At 45.2% G+C, this 14,325-nt stretch overlaps 1 protein-coding gene across 6 annotated transcripts in view; it reads right to left on the bottom strand.

Annotated features, from left to right (window-relative positions):
• Window positions 1–14,325, bottom strand: part of HDAC5 (histone deacetylase 5) — a 120,530-nt gene that overhangs the window by 35,634 nt on the left and 70,571 nt on the right. For all 6 annotated transcript variants that reach the window (XM_081166135.1, XM_081166137.1, XM_081166134.1 and 3 more), the window contains 3 exons: window positions 14,179–14,309; window positions 11,860–11,991; window positions 8,910–9,022 (listed from right to left, as the gene is read on the bottom strand). In XM_081166135.1, the coding sequence (XP_081022261.1) occupies window positions 8,910–9,022; window positions 11,860–11,991; window positions 14,179–14,309 (376 nt within the window). The remainder of the gene's footprint in view (window positions 1–8,909; window positions 9,023–11,859; window positions 11,992–14,178; window positions 14,310–14,325) is intronic.

Genomic DNA, 14,325 nt, shown 5'->3' with positions numbered 1-14,325 from the left:
CCAAGAGGCAAAGACACCACAAAAATTACCAGCAGGTACCCAGCCCAATGTTGTGCAAAAACATGGATGAACTCATGAGTCAATCAAAGAAGGCAGCCCCCCACTTCCACATCAGCAAAAGGCAATTCACATTCAGTCTGCATGGTTGTGGAGGTGGTAAAAGAATGTAAATTGCAATCTGTGTTCAGAAAACCACTCCCAGTTAAGTCCATGTATCTATTTATCCACCCAGTATTTGCTTACACAGCCCATCCTTCACCCAAAGGTGTTTATAAAAAATATTGCAATTAGAATAAGAACGTGCATTAAAAAAAAAAGTCACAAAAAGGTTGTTAGGTCTGCTAACAAATTCCAACTCACTTCATGGCTGAACTTTTAAATGTAGTGATCTATGGTCAGTCAAGGAACACCCTCAGGGGTCTCAAATGGACTCTCACGGTTTTCTGAACGTTGCCATTTTTAACGTCTCATCTGAATCCTTTTATTTATTAATTTTCATAGCAAGTGGCCTTTTTTAACTATGCAAACAGCAACAAGCTTTGACGTTATGCAGCTCTGACAATGTTTGTAGATATAACAAAGCAAAAGACATGCAGGTGTTCCCCTGAAGGCGCGCAGCGGCATTCTAGCACAAGGTGAAGGTGACATAAAATAGGAAGAAGGAACTGCCCAGAAACTTCCCAAGTTCAGCAGCATTTCATAGAATCATAGAATTATAGAGTTGGAAGAGACCACAAGGGCCATCGAGTCCAACCCCCTGCCAAGCAGGAAACACCATCAGAGCACTCCTGACATATGGTTGTCAAGCCTCTGCTTAAAGACCTCCAAAGAAGGAGACTCCACCACACTCCTTGGCAGCAAATTCCACTGTCGAACAGCTCTTACTGTCAGGAAGTTCTTCCTAATGTTTAGGTGGAATCTTCTTTCTTGTAGTTTGGATCCATTGCTCCATGTCCGCTTCTCTGGAGCAGCAGAAAACAACCTTTCTCCCTCCTCTATGTGACATCCTTTTATATATTTGAACATGGCTATCATATCACCCCTTAACCTCCTCTTCTCCAGGCTAAACATGCCCAGCTCCCTTAGCCGTTCCTCATAAGGCATCGTTTCCAGGCCTTTGACCATTTTGGTTGCCCTCCTCTGGACACGTTCCAGTTTGTCAGTGTCCTTCTTGAATTGACTTACAGTCTGATGTGACTGTAAAAATGACTGAAAATTTAAGATTCCAAAAAGAAAACCTTCCTCTGGTTCTCGATATGAAGAGGATGCCAACAAGATTAAACCTTTCTGTAAAAAAATGATTTAAATCAAGTCCACCCTGAAGAACACTAATATTTCCACAGCTGTAACGTCCCAAGGACTATGGATTATGGTAGATATGCATTCCACCCATTTTAATGTAGGAGAAATATACTACCACTCAGCCTCTACTCCAAGGCAGGTGGCCCTGAAAACTCCTTATTTTTATAGCATTGAAAGAATATTCATTCTTCTTAAAAGGAAAGAGGAATGACAGTTTCTCTCATGCAAATCAGCTGGATCAAGTTAGTTACAAAGGTCCCACTGAAATCTATGAGACTTAAGACAAACTTTTCACATTGTTTACAATGAGAAATATGCATTGCATGTCGAAGCTCAATGTGCACAACATGAAATCTCTACATGGCGCTTAGTAAAAATTTTGGATGCTTTATAAGTGCATAGTAATAATAATTATAATAATTGTACCCCGCCCATCTGACTGGATTGCCCCAGCCATTCTGAGCTGCTTCCAGCAAATGTAAGATCACAATAAAACATCAAACATTAAAAACTTCCCGTTACAGGGCTGCCTTCAGGTGTCTTCTAAAAGTTGTGTATGACTCCTGATATTGCTCAGAGCTTGATAGTAATAGAGCTCCTCAAGTATTCTTGGTGTTTGAGTTCTAGTAATTTAGTTGGAGCAAAGTCATAACAGATTTATCATAAGAAAAGGAGGTGGAACTGTTAGCAGAGCTTGACATACATACGAGAAAAAAAATCCCAATAGGATGGCTTTCTCTGGAATAGCGCTCTCTCTGGAACTTGTCAGAGAGGCTGTTTAAGGGCTGTAGATTACTGGAGCAATGGTATAAAAAAATGGCAAGTGACAAGCTGCTGTGTTAAATGGAAAGCTAAGGTGGGAAAGGATATTCTGCTTGCAAATACAAAGGTTTATTCTCCGCTAGACTTGATATTTCTAACCCTTGAGCCCCACTTGCTGAAGAACTGAAACATATCTAAGTGGTAACCAATTACTTTACAAAATATGAATGAACCTATTCTACAAAAGACAGCAGGTACCCTGTTGTGAGAAAAATGGCCATAATGACTAACAAAGTTATTAGTTGTTACGAGACTCAGTAAGGTGCAGTGCACAGGGATGGCACTGTATAAATGAAATGAATAATGTGAATTCCCCGGACAAATCCACAGTAATCAAGGGGCTAATTCTGAGTCTCAATCAATTACTGAAATATGATCACCGCGGCTAAATCATGAACCATCCCAGTCCATCCTAGAGGGATTCCTGTAGCCCAGTCCAGCCTTGTGCTGTTCTACAATCTTGTCCCTGACATCCTTGGACAGCTCTTTGATCTTGGTCATGGTGGCTACTTTGGAATCTGCTGGATTGATTGCTTCTGTCGACAGGTGTCTTTTGTACAGGTACTGTAACGAGCTGGGATTACAGGTAAAACCTTACAGCAGGTGCTTCTAATCTCAGCTCGTTACATACAGGGAAGAGACCAGGTAGCCAGACACCTGGCTGCTTGAAAGGGGACCAAATATTTATTTCACTCATTATAATGCACATCAATTTCTGACTTTTGTCTTCTGGGTTTCTGGGGGTTTTCCTGTTGTTATTCTGTCTCTCACAGCTACAATAAACCTACCATTAAAATTATGGACGGGTCATTTCTTCGTCAGAGGACAAACTGGCAAATTTAGCAGGGGATCAAATACTTTCCCCCCTCACTGTATACAGTGGTACCTCGGGTTACATACGCTTCAGGTTACACACGCTTCAGGTTACAGACTCCGCTAACCCAGAAATAGTACCTCGGGTGAAGAACTTTGCTTCAGGATGAGAACAGAAATCGTGCTCTGGCGGTGCAGCAGCAGTGGGAGGCCCCATTAGCTAAAGTGGTGCTTCAGGCTAAGAACAGTTTCAGGTTAAGAACGGACCTCTGGAACGAATTAAGTACTTAACCCGAGGTACCACTGTAAGCTGGTATTTAAATGTTGGATTTCATCAGAGCACTGTGGTGTCCAAAAGGTAGGTCTATGACATGGGACACAGGCGAATTGGACCAGATGACGCCCTGGGTCCCTTCCAACTCTAGAATTCTATCATCCTATAATGTTAGAGTCGGAAGTAATAAAATTTCCTGGTGAAAATTCTCAAGGGTGCCCTTCCACTGACGATGTCAGCACTGCATCTCGGGACCAGAAGAGGAGCTGAAGATGTTCCTTAGGACAAGTGCACAAAGACCAGCAGATGGCGCTTCTTCTTATAACAAAGGGGCGTCCTCCTTAAGTAGTCCGGCTAAGTCTTTAAGTGACTGGGGGAGGGGAGGGTGGACCTGCCATATGGGAGGTAATTACATACCCTTCTGATCTGCAGCTTAGCTTGGCAGATGTCAAGATGGGAAGAAGGAATTCCACTGTGCATGGGGGGGGGGGAGATGCCCAAGCTCCCCCCCCCCATGCACAAGGATCATCACTCTCCTAGTGAAGTCACAAGAGGGGATTCTGGGGTTCCCTTCCTCTACTTTTCTTTCCAGAGAGGAAGTAGCGTATTTTTTTGCTCTATAAGACACACTTTTTCCCTCCTAAAATGTAAGGGGAAATGTGTGTGCGTCTTATGGAGCGAATGCAGGCTGCGCAGCTATCCCAGAAGCCAGAATAGCAAGAGGGATCGCTGCTTTCACTGCGCAGCGATCCCTCTTGCTGTTCTGGCTTCTGAGATTCAGAATATTTTTTTTCTTGTTTTCCTCCTCCAAAAACTAGGTGCGCCTTATAGAGCGAAAAATACGGTGGTTTCTCTCTATGGTGCACAAGGTTTGTTCATGAGCGGAAGCACTTGCTCCTTTGAGAAGAACAAGCCAGGAGAGTGTTGTTGTGCGTCTGGTTGGCTGCGGTGAGAACAGGATGCTGGACTAGTTGGGTCTTCTTATGTTCTGAATGCATCCTCACCTTAACACCTCTCTAGTGCTAAACAGAAGTATGCGTGACCATGGCTTGTGCACGCATTAACTCAAATGGACTACAACAAGGAATAGTCTAAGTCAGGGGTAAGGAATATGTGGCCCCCAAATGCTGCTGCTCCACTCCAAATCCCAATAGCCCCAGCTAGCACTGCCAATGGCCAGGGATCAGTGGCGTAGCGTGGGTTGTCAGCACCCGGGGCAAGGCAAGTAATTTGCGCCCCCTAACCCGTGGATTTGCGCCCCCTAACCCTAACCCCCAGATGTTGCGCCCGGTGCGGCCGGCCCCCCCTGCACCCCCCACGCTACGCCACTGCCAGGGATGATGCGAGTTGTAGGCCAGCAACATCTAGGGTCACAGGTTCCCTACCCCCCGCCCAAGTCCTTTAAATCCTCAGTAAAGGTAAAGGCTAAAGGGACCCCTGACCATTAGGTCCAGTTGTGACCGACTCTGGGGTCGCGGCGCTCATCTCGCTTTATTGGCCCAGGGAGCCGGTGTACAGCTTCCGGGTCATGTGGCCAGCATGACTAAGCCGCTTCTGGCGAACTAGAGCAGCGCATGGAAACACCGTTTACCTTCCCGCCGGAGCGGTAGCTATTTATCTACTTGCACTTTGACGTGCTTTCGAACTGCTAGGTTGGCAGGAGCAGGGACTGAGCAACGGGAGCTCACCCCATCGCGGGGATTTGAACTGCCAACCTTCTAATCGGCAAGTCTTAGGCTCTGTGGTTTAACACACAGTGCCACCCATGTCCCTTAAATCCTCAGTAAGAGCCTGCAAATGATAAGTGAGAACTTACGGGGGGGGGGGGAGGCAAGCAAAATGCAAGGGAGATAGTGAAAGATACAGGAAAGATACAGATTTCCAAAAAATAGCAAGGAGAGAAAAGAGGGCCTTCTTAAACAAACAATGCAAAGAAATAGAGGAAAACAACAGAATGGGAAAAACCAGAGATCTGTTGAAGAAAATTGGAGATATGAAAGGAACATTTTGTACAAAGATTACCATAATAAAGGACAAAAGTGGAAAGGACCTAACAAATGCAGAAGACATCAAGAAGAGGTGGCAAGAATACACAAAGGAATTATACCAGAAAGATATGGAGGTCTCGTACACCCCAGGTAGTGTGGTTGCTGACCTTGAGCCAGACATCCTAGAGAGTGAAGTCAAATGGGTCTTAGAAAGCACTGCTAATAACAAGGCCAGTGGAAGTAATGATATTCCAGCTGAACTATTTAAAATTTTAAAAGATGATGCTGTTAAGGTGCTACACTCAATATGCCAGCAAGTTTGGAAAACTCAGCAGTGGCCAGAGGATTGGAGAAGATCTGTCTACAACCCAATCCCAAAGAAGGGCAGTGCCAAAGAATTCTCCAACTACCACACAATTGCACTCATTTCACACGCTAGCAAGGTTATGCTTAAAAATGTACAAGGCAGGCTTAAGCAGTATGTGGACCGAGAACTCCCAGAAGCGCAAGCTGGATTTCGAAGGGGCAAAGGAACCAGAGACCAAATTGCAAACATGCGCTGGATTATGGAGAAAGCGAGAGAGTTCCAGAAAAACATCTACTTCTGCTTCATTGACTACACAAAAGCATTTGACTGTGTCGACCACAGCAAACTATGACAAGTTCTTAAAGAAATGGGAGTGCCTGATCACCTCATCTGTCTCCTGAGAAATCCCTATGTGGGACAAGAAGCTACAGTTAGAACTGGATATGGACACGAAAGCTTATACCAAGAACAAACTTACATGGTCTCTAAGGTGCTACTGGACAATTTTTTTATGGTTCGTGCAAGTTATGGTTTGGTGTGCTGTCCGAATCGACAAACTATAGTTACAGACAGAGTCTGCTGCATCACAAAGACAAAAGTGAACATTTGAAGCTGAATGCTGTGAGGGGGGGGGCAATTTCTAATGCATGTTTGGAAGCTCAAAGCATGGTTTTTGTATTCTAGAACTGGCGCAAATCATGGTTTAGTGAGGTTTCTGAACTGAGCCTCTGTCACAGAGTAGTGACTGTCTGAGTTTGCCTGTGGCTCTTTTCTTTTAAAAGATCTGGTGTTTTGTTTTATTCAGCACCGTATTAACTTGAGAGAGAGAGAAAAAAAATTGCATTTTCACAAACGCACCTAAAAATAAACTGAAAGTAAGACATAATTCACCGAAGAATCCTCCATAGTAACTCCATAGTAACTAGCAAAAGTGACTGGGAGCCGTTTCTGGTTTCTACCGGTGCTCTTCTGTTCCCATCCACTTGCAAAGCTCAATGATCCACTGACACACACACAAAAGCAATCATCCATGCAAAGACAATTGTGTGCACCTCCCACAGGAATGTATGTGCACAGAAAAGAACACACACACTGGCAGCAATTGCTAACAGTTGCACACACATAGGCAGTTTGGTCAGCTTCAGCAGTGCACAATTGCACATATCAATGGCAAAGTCCTTTCCATCCAGATTAAACTGTTGCTGTCCCACTTTCTTAGAAGACACACAGCAGCTATCCCATGAATTCCTTTTGCACGGAGTCAAGCAGGGTAGAGGGTCCTGCCTTTGAAAATGCGACTAGTGAATTATTTTACCAGGCTCTTAGCAGGCTGGGGGAGAAATGTGGGTTGGTGGAGGAAGGATGCACAAAAATACCACTTCTATCACTCGTGTAACCACAAAACGCATTGTGGTTACGTATTTCAAAGCTACGTATTTGCTGTGATCCCACAGAAGCGTATAAACCACACAGAGAGAGTATTTCACATGTAATTCAGCTTCCTGAGAATTTCAGGTGTGTGTGTGTGTGTGGAAGGGGCTGGTGGTGTACAGCTTTTTTAAAAAAACAAACACAACAACAGCCACATGTCTAGCCTTTAATATAGGGGCGGGGAACTGTTTCTGGCCGGTGAGCCAAATTGTTTCCTCCTCCTCTGCCCTGAACAGGCCAAGTTTGACAGGTGGGCTGCATCTTCAGAAGCCCCTTTCAAAACATGACGTCTGATGTAGGGCAGGTGGACGTGGCAATGCCAAAAGGGAGAGGCCTGACGGGTCTAATTAGGCTTGCGGGCTTGAAGTGGCCCTCCCTTTCTTTAATCCATCACCACCATCATCACTACTACAAATCTCTGGCACAGAATTCCTAGCCCAAACCGGGCATGTGCCCAACTGGTCTCTCCATTCTGAACCATGCTGGGAGGGAGATGGGTGGAACAATAAGATCTGGATCTGACAAACTATCCAGAGACGGGTATTTTTGGATGGATTAGGGCAGGGTTTCCCAAACTTGGATCTCCAGCTGTTTTCGGACTACAATTCTTGAGCACTGGTCTTGCCAGCTAAGCATGATGGGAGCTGTAGTCCTTTGTCATCCAGTTCTCTTATTCCAGCGGTTAACTTTGCCAATTCTACATAATCCATTACGTTGCTTATCCATTCTTCTTTAGTGGGTACCATATTTTTCCATGTATAACACGCCCCCGTGCATAAGATGCCCCTTATTTTTGGGGACTCTAAATTAAGAAAATGGGGGGAGACTACACCCCCTTTCTAACATTATTTTTTAGTAAAAAAAAGACCCTAGTCTTATACATGGAAAAGTACGGTATTTCTGCTTCTTTCCATTTTTGCACGTAGAGAATCCTAGTTGTATTTGTAACATGCCTAAATGACTTAATCGTTTTTGGGGTGACTTCAGTCCCTATAACCCCTACAAGAAAAGCTTCAGGGGTTTTGGGGGGATATAGTATTTTTAAACATCTTTTTTATCTCATTATATATCGTCTCCCAAAATGCTCTCACTTTCTTACAAGTCCACCACATATGAAAAAAAGGATCCATCTATCTGGTTACACTTCCTCAGTCAGCAAACTTTCCAAGCCCTATTTGGAGATGTGGGGGATTGAACCTGGGATTTTGAGACCCAAATCAGATGCCCTACCACTGAGCTATGGGCCCGCCCCCCTCCTTCCCCCCCTTATTACAGTGGAACCTTATAATAATAATAATAATTTATTATTGGTACCCCGCCCATCTGGCTGGGTTTCCCCAGCCACTCTGGGCGGCTTCCACAGAAACCAAATACACACTAAAATATCACACATTAAAAACTTCCCTGAACAGGGCTGCCTTAAGATGTCTTCTGAATGTCAGGTAGTTGTTTTGGTTCCCGAACGGATTAGTCGCCAAACAAATTGGCCCCTGAATGCCACAAACCCGGAATTAAGTGTTCTGGTTTGCAAACGTTTTTCGGAAGCCGAACATCTGACACGGCTTCTGCTTGAGTGCAGGAAGCTCCTGCAGCCAATCGGAAGCCGCGCCTTGATTTTCGAACGGTTTCGGGAGCCGAGCAGACTCCCGGAACGGATTAAGTTCGAGAACCAAGGTACCACTGTGCATTGCTTTCCCACCCTTCCTCCAAGCAGCACACCAGGAACATTTGTCCCGTTTTTATGCTCGCAACAACCCTGGGAGGAAGGTTAGGCTGAGAGAGTGGCAAGCACAAAAATCACCCAGCAAGCTTCATGCGTGGGTTCAGAGTAGCAAAGAACAGGCTGAAAATGTAATGGCGGGAGGAAAATCTACGTTCATAGATAAAGAGAGGGAAACCTATATGGTGTTTGCAGAAATGATACCAGACCAGTTCATAAGCTTTGCAGCCGTTGCTCCACCAGCCTTCTTACCTCAGTATGAATATTGGGCACTGAGCCAGTAAGCCCATTTTCGGTGATGGCGCTGTTGGAGCTGTTTGGGGAGCTGGGTCCAGATCCGGGGGCACTGTTGCACATTGAAGACACTGCAAGGAAGGGGGGTGGAGGGGGAAAGAAGATCACCACTATGTCAGCCCCTTGTGCCAAAATTCAGGCTGCTGAGCATTTCAGCTTTAATTTCGAAACATAATCAAGTTTCAAGTCCTCATGGTGGCAAGAGAACCACCTGAAAATTCAGTGTCAGTAACAAAAGTAGTTTCTGGATTACCGGGTTGCCTTCCCATTCATTTGGCCCTCCTGTCTTTGGCCCATCCATTGACACCTTATGCCTGCTTAGCAGTAGGGGGAGATCACTAGCATAGCAACCTATTGGGTCTTCCAGAGAAGTTCATCTACATTTCCAGTTTTTAAATACACCCTTCCAGATATGAAGGTGGTGTACAGCCAAAGGAAAAAGAAAAAGGAATCCCTGATGCACTGCGGAGTTACCTGGATCGCACTTTGAAATCTGTTTGTCATATCTGAACCACAGATGTTTAGTCTTCCGTGATTCAGAAACTGGAAAAGGGCTTCACATATGCCAGACGTGGTGGCTCCCTCCACACAAAAGCCAGTGAAAAATCCCCCAAATTTCTTCTGAAACTCAAATTGCTGGGGAGGCCCACGTTTTGGAGAGTAAAGAAAATTTAGAATTCTCTTCTCCCCCTCTGCCCTGCTCTGCTATGTTTGCAATTTTACATTCACCTTTCTAAATCAGCTAAAAGAGGTCTAGTTTTGAATAATCAATCTCAGCCCTTCAAAAGCTCATGTGCTTATGTAATAGTGGATTGCCAGCCTGCCGCTGCCCCCTTTGCCAACAAAAATAAAAATTCCTTCAGAAGCAGCAGATGCTTCTGGATTATAACCCTCTTGTCCCTAACCCCCACTTGCACAAACAAAATAGCTAGCACACAGATTACGACCTTCTGGATTAATATCTTAATTTATCAGCAGCACATCTGAAGGGGATAGGGGGGGAAACTTGGGTGCATTCTTTATTTAAATAAACCTTCACTTTCATAACCTGCTCTTGGATTTCCTCAACCCCTAACATCACTATGAATTTTATGAATCTTTAAATGGATACTTGCTTTGATAGTTACAGGGTCATACTAGAGAAGGGAAGAACAAGATTTGACTCGAAATATAAAGTTTGAATCAGAATGTAATGTTCAGCTCTTCTTTCCTCCTCTGAGAAAGATATTAAAGCTTAACATTTAAACTGACCACAGTTTCCTATTGACGCCTGAGCTCTGGGAACTGTGGCTTGTTTAAAATACAGTTACTGGCAGCAGGCCAAGATCAAACCGAAGTTTCAGAACTTAACTTGCTCTCAATCAATAGTTTAAACAACCCATGGTTTTCAGTGCTGACATCCAAGGGGAAATGTGGTTAGTTAAAACTGTAACCTTCTCCTCCTCACAGGAAGAGAAGAGAAGTGGGGTTGTGCAAGCCTGAGACACCCTGCAGCTTGTTCTTAAAGTGGGAATTCACAGTTTGCTGTTTCTAAGTCATTATTTAAACTAATTTGCCGCATTCCCCCTTGAATCCCAACTTTGTCACTTCCAGTCTGCTATCTCAACCCCTCCCTCCCACTTTGTGGCACACAGCCCACACCTGAGCCCATGTGAAGCTTTTGAGGGTGTTATTTTAACCTCCTCTCTTTCCTCCCTCCTTGATTTACTGGCCCAACCTAGAAAGCTCAAAATAAACAAATGGGAGTCAAATACCCATTTGAAGCTAGGAATTAGCCGTTGCGCCCCCCCTTCATGCCGAAAGGAATATACCTTCTACACCTCCAGGAAGGAAGTGAAGTGGAGATGAATGAATGCAGAAGATTCCACATTTTGAAGGAACACTATGGAATATTCTGGAAATCCAACTAAAAGTTACCTCAGAAACCCAAATCCATGTTTGCCAAGGTATTTGAGGGTGGGGAATTGGATGGAGAGGACTGCAAGGTGTGATAAATACTTCATCTTTCCCATGCCCAGCTATTATCTCATACAAATGCCACTTGTTGTTTAGTCGTTTAGTCGTGTCTGACTCTTCGTGACCCCATGGACCAGAGCACGCCAGGCACTCCTGTCTTCCACTGTCTCCCGCAGATTGGTCAGACTCATGTTTGTAGCTTTGAGAACACTGTCCAACCATCTCATCCTCTGTCGTCCCCTTCTCCTTGAGCCCTCCATCTTTCCCAACATCAGGGTCTTTTCCAGGGAGTCTTCTTTTCTCATGAGGTGGCCAAAGTATTGGAGCCTCAGCTTCAGGATCTGTCCTTCCAGTGAGCACTCAGGGCTGATTTCCTTAAGAATGGATACGTTTGATCTTCTTGCAGTCCATGGGACTCTCAAGAGTCTCCTCCAGCACCACAACTCAAAAGCATCAATTCTTTGGCGATCAGCCTTCTTTATGGTCCAGCTCTCACTTCCATACATCACTACTGGGAAGACCACGGCTTTAACTATACGGACCTTTGTTGATAAGGTGATGTCTCTGCTTTTTAAGATGCTGTCTAGGTTTGCCATCGCCTTTCTCCCAAGGAGCAGGCGTCTTTTAATTTCGTGACTGCTGTCACCATCTGCAGTGATCATGGAGCCCAAGAAAGTAAAATCTCTCACTGCCTCCATTTCTTCCCCTTCTATTTGCCAGGAGGTGGTGGGACCAGTGGCCATGATCTTCGTTTTTTTGATGTTGAGCTTCAGATCATATTTTGCGCTCTCCTCTTTCACCCTCATTAAAAGGTTCTTTAATTCCTCCTCACTTTCTGCCACCAAGGTTGTGTCATCTGCATATCTGAGGTTGTTGATATTTCTTCCGGCGATCTTAAATGCCACTAGCCAAAGCTATTCCCTCCCACTCACCCCGCCCTGGCAGGGCTCACCTGTAATTTCAATTGCTCGCTTTTTGAAGGTGCTGATGACGGTCCCATCTTTCCTCCGCAGCAGGGGGCTGCTCCGCCTCTCTGCAACCTTCTGTTTTAACCGTGAGCGCACTTTTAGGTTGGGTTCCGAGGCTGGAAGGAGGAGGAGGAGAAGGCACAGGCACATGAGGGAAAGGTGGAAGAAAAGCAAGACAAGCAGTCAAATTGCTGGCTGATACCCTCCAGGCAAATTCCACAAGAACAGGTCAAATACATATACCTAAGTCACACAGAGGATCAACATGGACAGAGAGTTCCATGCAAGCAGGAGTATCCCATTCACATCTACAATGGGCAACGATCAGCGTTTGCAAGGAATTCCCCTTTGTGCATGCATTCCACAACTAATGGAAGAGAACATGGCAGCCCTTGCACGCGGGGAGTTGTGCATGTCTTGGTGCCCCAGTAGGAAGTTATAGGTCTATCTAAGCTTCGTCTGTCAATGTCTAAAAATCCGACTAAAGTTCTACCTGCCCAACTAATCAGAGTGACAAGCCCCACCTCTTTCTCACCTAAAGAACTTCCGTCATGTAAGGATGACCTGATGTTATATTATAATACTACCATAAAAGAAGTAATTACAGTGATAATTGATATGCAATGTAAATAAGAATTTAAATGATTTAAAGATGACAAGAGCTGGTGGAGGGAAGTCACACGGGTGTGGTATTTTATGTTCCTTTTGTCCTTACTTTTTCTGTTTATTTTGTGGTTAAGTGTGTGTATCTTATTGTTTTGTTTGTTTGTTTGTAAGTACGCCTAAATAAAACGTTTAATAATAATAATAAAAAGAACTTCCATCCCTTCCTTCAAAAGCACAAAGAAAATTGTGCAAATCCAGGTATGTTCCTGCTTTCTTTTACTCAGGACACACCACATTGCAGACATGCATTTGTCGCTTCCTCTCCCTCACTTGATTGAGCCCAGCTATTCCAAAATTTATCTTTCTTACTTGTCGGCAAGGGTGCTCCAGTCTGATAAAATGGGTCAGCTTGCAATAAGCACAGAACCGCTTTGTGAATTTCCAGAAGATTTAAGCTCTTGAAAGAAGGTGGCATGATGTGGAGCAGGGGTTGGCAAAGCTTACCGGGCATGGGTCGGATCACTCCTGTGGAGATCCTGCACATGTCCATGGCGCCGGAAATCGCTTCTGCACATGCCCAGACACCGGAAATCGTGCCTGTGCAGAAGTGATGTTCGGCGTCTAGGCATGTGCAGAAGTGATTTCCGGCGCCGCGAACATGCGCAGACGCGATTTTCGGCATCTGGGCATGCGCAGAAGCAATTTCCAGAGCCGCAGAAGAGAGTCCCGGCGCTGCGCTGGATGGCTCCGTTTGGGGGCGGCTCATGGGCCACTTAAGCAACCCTCATGGGCTGCTTCCAGCCCATGGGCCTTAGGTTGCCAGCCTCTGGTGTGGAATGTTGGATTGAGCATTGGGATTTTGACCTGGGTTCAAATCTCTGCTCAACCATACTGGGCGACACGACTAGTCACTGCCCTCCAGTCTAGTCCAGCCCACTAGAGGAAGAGCCATAGCTCAGCGGTAGACCACATGCCTTGCATGCAAAAGAGCCAGATTCAATCCTTGACATCTCCAGCTAAAAGGATCACAGCTAGCTTGTGATGGGGAAGACCTCTCTTTGCCTGAGAGCCTGGCGCACTGCTGCCAGAAGAACAGTAGCTTGCACTGAGCTAGACAGATAGCCTGACCTGGCATAAGGCTGTTTCCTGTGTTTCTAAGGAGCTTTGTTTCCACATAGCAGCTGGGTTGTTGTCTTTTCTCAATGCCTGTCTGCAGAGAAGCTCTTGTAAGGTTACATAATTAGCACCCAAACATCTGATTTTTTTGTAAAGCCCTGAACTGCATCTAAAAGTAGGCTGTTCACAGAAGCGGTCTGCACAGTAGGTTTTGCAAATCCTACTTGCTCAAAAATATACAAGGCGCTTGGCACACACAGAAGTGTAGGTGCTTATCATAATTAATATCTAGAGGAACTGAGATTCGGCACGGGAGGGAGCCTTACATTCGCCCTCTTGAGCTTTTGGAAAGCTCATCTTAGTCTCCGATAATGTTCAATACACTAGCTTAATGAATGTCCCTCCCCCATACTTGTAGCTCTTCCAACAAAATCACACACACAATCCTGGTTTTTTCAAGCCAGCATACTCAGAAAGTGCAGAAAGCCCCCTTCCACCCAGGGGCCTAAATTTCATCAACACCACCCTCTACCCCCACCCCTGTTTTCTGGATTATCCCATCACCAATGGGGTTTACTGACCAGTTTTCCGGAGTGGAAAGTCGTCTCTGCTGTCGTAAGTGCCGAGTAAAGGTAGTTTACAAGAGGGTGGTGTTCCTGGGCTTCCTGTCTGGGGAGGGGAACTCTGGTCCAATGAGGTATGATGAGCCCCCCTGTGGAAACACAGAA

The sequence above is a fragment of the Podarcis bocagei genome, assembly GCF_964188305.1.
Source record: "Podarcis bocagei genome assembly, chromosome: 13".
Classification (NCBI taxonomy): Eukaryota; Metazoa; Chordata; class Lepidosauria; order Squamata; family Lacertidae; genus Podarcis; species Podarcis bocagei.
Note: the sequence above shows the minus strand (reverse complement) of the source record. Positions and strands in the feature narration are given on the sequence as shown.